The sequence below is a fragment of the Impatiens glandulifera genome, chromosome 1 (genome assembly GCF_907164915.1).
Source record: "Impatiens glandulifera chromosome 1, dImpGla2.1, whole genome shotgun sequence".
NCBI classification, from domain to species: Eukaryota; Viridiplantae; Streptophyta; class Magnoliopsida; order Ericales; family Balsaminaceae; genus Impatiens; species Impatiens glandulifera.
The window spans coordinates 30,766,457-30,776,690 of NC_061862.1; the positions used below are offsets into that span (position 1 = coordinate 30,766,457).

Consider the following 10,234-nt stretch of genomic DNA (forward strand, 5'->3'; position numbering starts at 1 on the left):
GGAGAAGAACGGGAGCGCGGAAGAAGAAAGAAAGAAAGAAATAAATAAAGAAAGGACGAAGGAAAAAAGAAACTCGCGGGAGTTATTAGACTTATCTATAACGGTTATGTAAAACTGTTACAGATATCCAATTCTTATTTTTGACCGTTTTAGAGAAAAACTGTTACAAAAGCTAGCAGAGAAGATGAAAAGGCGGTTTACTATCTGTAACGGTTTATATGAAAACCGTTACAGATACCAATTAGTAACGGCATTTGATGAAAACCGTTACAGATAACCCTTATCAGAAACTTTAAACTGAGGTCTTATCTGTAACGGTTATTAAGGAAACCGTTACAGACACTAGCAGAGAATAAGAAAAGACGGCTCAATATCTGTAACGATTTTGTTCCAAAACCGTTACAGATAATAATTAGTAACGGCATTCAAAAAAACCGTCACTAATATCTCTTACCAAATGCTTTAACTGAGGACATATCTGTAACGGTTATGTCGTAAACCGTTACAGATACTTGTAGAAAATAAGAAAAGGCGTTTAACTATCTGTAACGGTTTATATTAAAATCGTTAAAGATATAATATTAGTAACAGTTTTCATCTAACGCCGTTACAGATAATTATAACCAAAGACTGTAACTGACTCCTTATCTGTAACGGTTTATATAACCGTTACTGGTCCCATATTATTTGTAACGGTTCATTAAAACCGTTACTAATAAAAAGTAATAGTAAGGGCGTTCGAGCGCCGTTACTAGCAGTCGTTACAGAAGACATTTTTCCTACTAGTGTTGGCATAATGATAGAAATCCCGAAGATGATGTTTCGTGGCATCCAACTAATTCAATGATGTGGAAGACCTTTGATAACTTGTACCTAGATTTCACAGTAGAACCTCAAAATGTGTGACTTTCTTTGGCAAGTGACGATTTCCAACCCTTTGCAACGAGAAAACATCATACAACATTTGGCCAGTAATTCTCATCCCTTACAATGTCTCTCCCACTACATGTATGGACACAAGCAACTTTTTCTTTTCATGTTAATTCCAGGATCAAAAGGTCCTAGATATTGCATTGACGTGTTTCTTGAGCCACTTATTGAATAGTTGATGGAATTGTGGCATTCCGGTGTGATGATATACAATGCAAGAAGATCATAATATTTTAATTTGCGGGCATCTCTTATGTGGACTATCAATGGTTTCCCGTCATATTCAAATTTGTCTTGATGAAGTACAAAAGGAAAACTTGTATGTCCATCTTGTAATTAGGACATTGCATCATTGAGGTTAACACATTTCCAAAAGAACGGTTAGATGAGTCATCGGTGTTTCCTCCCGCCAAATCATAGTTGGCGCAAAGAGAGCGATACATTTGACGGGCGTACTAAGCATAGAGCGCCTCATGTACTACTATCGGGATCCGAAATTCATATGAAAGTACACAAGATCCAAAGGAAATTTTCTTGACAAATTACGGTCCCAAGAAAACAAAAATTACTCGTGAATCCCGGGGTGATAACCAGAACAAACATAATATATTTTTCCAATTGCCTTACTAGAAATTGTTGATGTTGAGACATAATTTGGATGTCATGCATATTGAGAAAAATATATGTGATAACTTGTTGGGAACTTTAATGAATTTAAAACAAAAGACCAATGATGGGATTAAAGCGATGAAAGATTTGGTCATATTGAACATAAAGCATTTCTTACATCCTGTTGAGGTTGATGGTGTTCTTTGGTGTCCGGTAGCCCCTTATGCACGATCATCAGAACACAAGAAATGATTATGCTAGTTTTTGAAAGATGTCCAGTATCCCCCTATGATGATATAGGACGGTTTTTTTTTCAAATATTGGGGCGTGTGTGAACATAGAAGAGAAAAAAATTCAGGACTGAAGAGTCACGATTGTCACATTTTATTACAATATCTCATTCCACTAGCTACACGTGGCCTACTTTCCGATGATGTGTACGATGTTGTAGTGAATTTGTCAAAGTTATTTCGGTATTTATTCTTAATGGAAAGTCAAGCACAACAAGTCTTTTACTCTATGGATATGGTATCAAGGCTTGGATGGAAAAGCAGTAGGTAGGGGCATTAGCCGTCAGTTAGAGGACCTCGTTAGAGGATTGAGGAGCAGTTTGAGGACCCTTAAGCGATACTCAACTCTATCGGTGACATTGATTTGGATGGGTTAGAGAGTGATGATGATATGACTATTGATGGTGTATCGAACACTAACCTCAAGGATGATGATGAGACACAACCCCCGTTTGAGCGTGATGTAGGTAGTAATATTTGATTTTGTATTTTCTTATGATCCTATATAAATTTGTCTTCATTTTTAGAATCTTCTTTGAGGAGGAGATGGGTAAGAACAAAAATATTACAATTATTAAGTTGTAGGGGGTAGAATGTGCTTTTAAAGTTCAACCCAATAGATAGTAAGCCCTTGTGCGAAAATAGGACTACATGGTCGAGGCATATTGGGAGTGTCATATGGGACCCCCAATGCATTACCGCACAGAACCCTACGTTAGACGGACCTGAGCTCCACACAACTAGATCACATATGGCGTGTTATCATGGTAATTTATTCGTTTTGGGATATTAACCAACATATATTCATGTATTTTAATATTAAGTTGTTTTTTTCAGGATCCTTTTGAGTCTATGGAGGAGAACATCGACACCTATCGTCGTCAAGGGCTGCATCACGCAAAACAACTTTGAGATAGGTAGAAATGTCAATAGAACACTCAGTACATTAAGGTTCGTGAAGGTGAAGAGGTAGCGATTCGGACCAATCTCCCCTAGAGATCGCACATAGTGATTGACATTATCTTCTAGAGCATTGCTTCTTCACTCCGGAGTTCAGAGTAAGTTAATATTTTTTAACGAGCCTTTACTTTAATAATCTATTAAACAACCAACTTTTCTTAATTGAAAAAAAAAAACAAGTTTGTTGAATTCGAATAATAGGTCGCATGTCGTGTACAAGAATCATGCGGGCAACATCTCATTTTCACAAGTCGAGAGATAATTGGTGCATTTTATCATTTCATATAAAGTTTATAATGTTTTTTCATTTTTATTATAATGTGTATTATATATTGAATTTGTACAGGAGATGACTACTAGGCACTCGCTTAATTTCGTTGACTTATTTCTCCACACACATACTAAGAAACCAATTCTACATTATCCAAATTCGGAGGTCCCCATATAGTTATTGAGAAAGTGGTAAGTCTTGTTTATATGTTTAATTTAATTTGTGTTTGTTTATATATGTGTTTGTACTAATCTGAATGTAATTGTGTTTATAGTATACGTTGCGCATTACTATAGAAGAATGCCCGAGTATGAATGAACTGCAGTTGACATAGTACGTCTTTGGGTCTCAAGAACATGGTAGAGTCGTAGGTATGGGGGCAGGTGTACAACATACATCTTTTAGAGCAGATGCTCGAGGGAGTTCTTCGAGTAGTCATCGCACTAACACTCATCAATTACGTACGTTATGACAATCGGGCTCTATAGGAGGAGATGTAGAAGATGCGAGAGGACAGTGAATTGGAGATGTAGAAGCTGCGAGAGGAGCGTGAAGCGGAGATGCTAAAGATGCAAGAGGAGTGTGAGGCTCAGAGACGGTTGTCATGTGAAGAGAATGAGGTTGAGAGACAATACTCACTGATAGAGAGTGACCAAATGAGGGATGAAATTATTCAGATGAAGAATCAGATGGTCATGATATTATCCATATTTCTCGACGGTCCCCATCCTACTTGATTAGTGTATTAAGATGATTGATTATTTTTGAATTAAGTATTTTTTGGGTTAGTGTTATTATTTATATAAATGTTTTTTTACAAAATAACTATTTAATATTGTTTATAGGGACAAATATTAATAATTTAAATAAAAATAAAATATATTTAAATATAGTAACAACATTGACAATGTGAGAGCCGTTACTAATATAAGTATCAGTTACAGTAACGACAATATCATTGGCAGAACCGTTACTGATATTAGTATCAGTAGCGGCAATACTATTGGTAAATCTCTTATGGATACTTATATTAGTAACGACAATATCATTGACACAACCCTTACTAATATATAAATTAGTAACAGCAATAACATTGAAAAAAAACATTTACTGATATACTCATATCAGTAACGACAATGTCTTTGGTAGAGACGGTAATGTAGTCGTAACCAATATGCATATTAATAACGGCTCTCTAATGTCGTTACAGATACTGTTTAATATCAGTGACGTTCGTTTCGGTAACGAATGATAACTGAAACTTATCAGTAACGGCATTTTAGGTCTACATTAACGGCAATAACTCTTATTGATGCCTCTTTTTCTATAGTGTCATATGAGATCTTAATATTTTATAATTAATTTGGTTGATTATTAAAAATAATAGATAACTAAATATTTAGAACAAATATAAGATTAAAAGAGAAAGTAGACAAACGGTACAAACAGTTGAGGCAACACATTGGCAAATCAAACCGTTAATTAATTAGGGTTCTTGGTGTTCAATTCTTTGGAGAAATATTTTCATAATTAGAAATCATCTATTAAAAGATAATAAATTCTTTTAATTTTGACACATGACAAATATTATAAAATTGTAATTTGTACTGTATTATTTGTGTTGCTTCTTTTCTCTCCAGTCATCTGATATTAATGGTAAGAGTTAAATAATAAATTATATATATCTAATAAAAAAATTAATTAATTTACATAAAAACAGCCCATAAAAGATATAGAACATCATAAAATTATTATCGATTAAAAGAAACATTAAAATAGGTCAAAATGGACAATATTAGCAATTCAGCCACAATAATAGAAATTCAGCCACAATATCTTAAATGAGAATTCTTCCATTTGAGCTTCACCTAATCCCAAGACCATATAAGAAGATAAATGAGACAATATGTTTTAGTATCAATTTTTTGTCACTATTATTGTAATTAATGGGTAGGTACTCAAAAGTGTTTATAATTTGAATTAAGGAGAAAGAGTACTCTACTGCAAACATTAACTGCATTCTACTCAAAATGATCATAAAATAGTCGACCCCAATAAACATGAGAAGGCAAAAGTACTAGAGGAAAATCTCGGCGATTGGGTTATGCTTAGAAGATCAAGATGATGAAGAAATGTACATGTGATGGGTTATTTCTAGTTCATCTAGCTATTCACATTCATTTTTGTTAAACTTTATGATTAATCGATTGAGTAGCTTAATTCCCTGGCATAATTCCAAGCATTTGGTTCTTGGTAAGAGCTGGAAGGCCTTCTACATTCAATTCATCCGTCCAATAGATCTGATAATGAACCATCTTTTAATGCTCAAACAATTATGTACTAATCCTTCAAATCTTATTACAGCTAACTAGTTAGTTGGTAAAACATTATTGTTTGCTTATGCACACTCGGCTTCTTGTTCACATGTCTGGTTGTGTGCGCAAGGGACCGGTTAATGTTCTTAGGTGAAGGGAATGGATCTATTAGTGTCAGTCCTATTATGGCCAAAGAAGAATTAAGATTAGCTTAACAATGAAATGAAAGGGCAAGAAAGTGAAGGCCTAATAAAAGAAAGATGAAGAAAAGGGGATGATAGGTCTAGGGTTTACAATTTCACTCAATGGGATTAATTTCTTACCCTAGTGGGGGAGACAAAATGAGGATTACAAGGAAGTGAAACCCACATGTAATTAACTTGTTCTTTCTTTTTACCAATAACTTATATAAGCCTTGTCGTGTGGTCACACTCAATGTTGCATTCATTCAAGACAAATTCTAACAGTTTAATTCCCCATATCCCAAAGTTATAGTACTGCATGCCCCCCATTAATAAACCATAATTCATTTATCTCAAGTTAAATGAACAATTGAATTATTTCTCTTTTCAAACAGCCCACATGATCCCATTAAGCAAGAAAATCTAAGAAATAATGCATACCCAATTACCCACATCAACAAAAATGAAAAAAGTGAGAACTGGCCGGGGAAGAAGGATGCATGTATTATTGGAAGTCCACACTTCTCTTCCTTATTGGACTCATATCTTTTTGCAACCCATAGATTAATGAACATAAATATTTCCAAAAAAAATTAATGAATCAAGAACTAACCATTATTGATCATGGCATTTGGTTAGTTAAGATACATGAATTATAATTTAATACCCACTATAGTGAGTGACCACACATCATCTCCTACCAAATAATGAATTTTCACATCATATAAAGTTTCAAAATGCAAATGTGTATATTAATTTGTGTAACCAGTCACATCCCACTAAATCAAATTAGCTCAACCTAATGCATTTCTCATATTAAGACTAGAGAGAGATCAACCCACTAAATTAGAAGTATAAATAAAGTGAAATCTAATCTAATTGCTAAACAAAATAATGAATATGATTCAAATAATATCAATGATTGAAATAATCATATACCTGTATATAATAGATGCACTTTTCTAAAGTTTTTAGAATTACCAAGACTGCTTTCAACCTCTACAAGGATTTTTTTTATTTAATAAGAACACTCAATGAAAATAATCAATATTTCACTTACTTTATGTGTGTCTTGTCACATCTCCATGTTCATGCAACATGAATCATTATACATATCCTCTCATTGCAAATGAGAAATGATCAAATCCAAATCCAACGGACAGAATTTGATCAATCAGCCTCTTCAAGAAATGATCTTTCCTACACACAAAAAAACAGCAAATACAAATATAGAGAGAGAGAGTAGAGAGAAGTAACAATTAGAAAGGAGGTGTCAGAAATATCAAATCTCTTCTCCATTTCCTCGAATCTCAATTCAATCATTTACTTGTAATTCATTCATTCATTCATTCCCCACAATTATATTTTATATTTAGAGAGAGAGAGCTAGCTAATTAATTAATTAATACTGATCATGATGAGCATGGTGGTGATGGTGATGATACATGGTTGTAGTCTGATGATGATCTCTTTGGTGATCATGATCATGATGACCTGCATTTTCATTCATCTGAGCCGCCGCCAGATTCAAATAAACAAGTCGAGAATCCAAATTCACTTGCTCCTCCGAATTGTTAGCCGCCGTTGGATATAATGTGGTGGCAGAGATAGACGGGCCTGCGGCGGCCGCCGCAGCAGCATTGTTATTACCTTCCTCCCTAGAAATCACCATAGCCGCCGATTGCACAAGCTCGAGACAGAGCCGCAACTTATTCGGCTCAATATGTGTCAGCCCAGGAATAGCTCCTTTAAAGAGAAAATCCGAAGTCAGGGTCCGAAGAATGTCCAATGGAGAAACTCCATCAACCGTCCGTACATTAGGGTCCGCATGGTGGTCAAGTAGTACAGCCACCATATCCGGCGAAACCATCTCCGCCGCCACGTGTAGTGTTGTTTTCCCTGCCGGCCCGGCTCTATGGTTCACGTCAGCCGCGCCCAGCTCAAGCAGTGCCTTGACTACTTCACGGCTGCAATTTTCTACAGCGTAGTGTAAAGCTAAAGCTTCGTCTAAGTTTAGTCCTTCACCCATCACCATGAGTTTGACAAGTTCCACATCTGATGAGTCTAGGGCCCGCCTCATACGCCTGATCTTTTGTTCCTCTCCGGCGGCGGCAGAATGGGACCGGTGGTGGTGGTGGGAGAGGAGATGGCCGGTTGAGTGGCGGCCGTGGGAGCTGGAGAAAGTTGATTTCAGACGGAGTTCCTCGATTTTCGCTACGACCTCGATTGGGAGATGCTTGGCCAGGATTTCCGGTGGGAGACCCGATTTAGCTACTAAATGGGAGCAAGTTGCCCATAGCTGGTGCATGTCTTGTTTTCTAGATGCTATTAGAACCTTCATTACGTCCTCGATCGAAGCTTTCTCCACCATAGTCGCCAATTGCTTCTGCATGCCGCCCCCATTTTAATTAAAAGGCATATAAGAAAGAATTATGTTAGTAAAGAAACTGCTTTAAAAGTTCTGAAACAAACAAGACATAATGGGAGATTGATGATCGGGCTGAAATTGGTTAATTCTGGAAATGGGAATTTAAAGACATAGATATATACACCCATTCTAGATATGTATGATAGAAAAGAGGAATGATGAAAACCTAGTTACATACACATGAAATCAAGATCAACTTTCACGATCTCATGTCTGTTTTTTTGGGGCTAATTTTCATCATCCCATTTGGGGAAATTAAGCTTGAAAGAGGAAAGAAAGTATTAATTTACCACAAGTAACAAAAACCCAATCCACTCACTTTACATAACCATCAACTCCTAAATTGGTAAACCCATTTCGTGAATGAACAAGAAAACAATATTCCTCACATATTCAACAAAAACCCAGGTGGGTTGTTTGTGTTTGTGTGTGAGAGAAGAGAGAGAGAAGGAAGGAAGGGAGAGGGGGGGCCTGTATGAACAGCTTGCGAGAATATAGCTGAAAATAAGAAGAAAAGAAAAAGACTTTGGCTATAGCTTTTAGTAATAATCTGAATATAGCAAATGGGTGAGCGTGGAAACGAGGAATTCTGATAGATCCACCTAGTCTTTACCCAAAAATAAGTAAACTTTATTAACATAAATTGTGTTTCAGTATTCAGTACCTGAGTGAGCATTGCGAGCTGTTCAACTCCGAAAGATCTAGCGGCGGCGAGTGTATCAAGTGCAAGATCAACAGCGGAGGTGCAATGTGTATGCCAACAACCCCTATCACCACAATCAGGTCTGGGCTCGTGTTTCTGCGGCACGATTGAAACCTGACCGCTATAGAGAAATTGAAGAAGTAGCAAAAACACTTCATATCCAACCGAATTTACAGGAATGACCTGGGTCGGAGTTGATCCCCTCGGCGACCCCATCATTCTCAGGCCAGAGTGGTCGGTTCCGCCACTACCCGCCGGCGAATCTGATCCGGAACAGAAGAATTTCCTGAAAAATAAGCTACGAGCGGCGAGAATACAACGATGGGCGTGTACTATCCGACCCTCGACGCTGAACGCAACGTCGCTGAACGCCTGGCCGTTGATCAGGAGATTGAGGTAGTCTAGAGAAAGAGATCTCAAAGATTCTTCAATACTCATCTTTCTTTTAACAGGTTTTGGTTGAATCTCTTAATAATAATAATCAAACTGTTCTTATAGCTTTGGTAAACAAACAGATAGATATCTGATGATTTAGAGTAGAGAGAGAGTGGCCATCGTCTTCTTCATGTGTTCGTCTTCAATCATGAATTGAGGATGCATACTGTTAGCTTGTGAGATTCTCTCTCTCACACACTAAATTGAGATATTAATTTTAGAGGAGAGAGAAAGCAATTTGGGTGGCTGTACTGGGCGGCTGTGAAGAGAAAGAAGAAGAATTTAATAAATAAATAAAATCATGTCAATTTAGTTATTTATCCCTCATATTAATAACATATTTGACTGATACAGGGAATGTATTATATTTTTATTATTTAAAATTCAGTGATACTATTATTAACTTAACAACTATATCATTATTATATATTGAGAGTATTCTTAAATTTATACCTTTTATTATTTTTTATAAGACATTTAAACTACTTCTACATTATCTAAGTTAGTAGGCCATTATATATTACAAATATTATAAGAAGACAAGTCTAACTCTTTTTTTTTTATAAATAGTTTAATTTTAAAGTTGTTTAGAGTAACTCAAATATTGAGATCGACTCTACATTAGACTACTGAAAAGCCGAGAGAAAAAGAGTGACCAAAAAGAACCCCCAAAAATCGATGTAGCAATACAATTTGAGGAAGGTGAAATTAATGTCGGTGAATAGGTCGATCTCTTTCGCACCAAAAATCGGAGGAGGATCCTTGGAGGGGGGCTGCCATTGTTTTCCTGATATGGGTGCAAGGAGATCCAACCAGTTATAACTCAATTATAGTTAGGTCAGTGGCATATTAGGAAAGAGCATTGATAAACAATTTGCAAAATTCTTTTAAAATAATTTGATTCTATCTAGGATTCAACTTTTGCGTTAATATTAATATTATTATTATTATTATTATTATATATATATATATATATATATATATATATATATATATATATATATATATATATATAATAACTTATTAAGTAACTTTTTATTTTATTTTTCTCATGTTATATTTTTCGTTTTCCTTAAATGATTTTTATCATTTTTAATATATATAGATTTTT

General features: G+C 35.5%; 1 protein-coding gene across 1 annotated transcript; it reads right to left on the minus strand.

Moving 5' to 3' along the window:
• Positions 1-6,828: 6,828 nt before the first annotated feature.
• Positions 6,829-9,370, minus strand: LOC124920029 (regulatory protein NPR6). Its single transcript, XM_047460419.1, has 2 exons — positions 8,650-9,370; positions 6,829-7,943 (listed from the first exon to the last, which is right to left on the minus strand). The coding sequence occupies exons 1-2, from the start codon at positions 9,124-9,126 to the stop codon at positions 6,960-6,962; spliced, it is 1,461 nt and encodes a 486-aa protein (XP_047316375.1). The 5' UTR covers positions 9,127-9,370; the 3' UTR covers positions 6,829-6,959.
• Between the last annotated feature and the right edge of the window lie 864 nt (positions 9,371-10,234).

Coding starts and splice junctions, on each gene's coding strand:
- LOC124920029 (XM_047460419.1), bottom strand. CDS start 9,126: ATGAGTATTGAAGAATCTTTGAGATCTCTTTCTCTAGACTACCTCAAT. Junction 7,944..8,649: donor AGCTCGCAATGCTCACTCAG/GTACTGAATACT, acceptor GGCGGCATGCAG/AAGCAATTGGCGACTATGGT.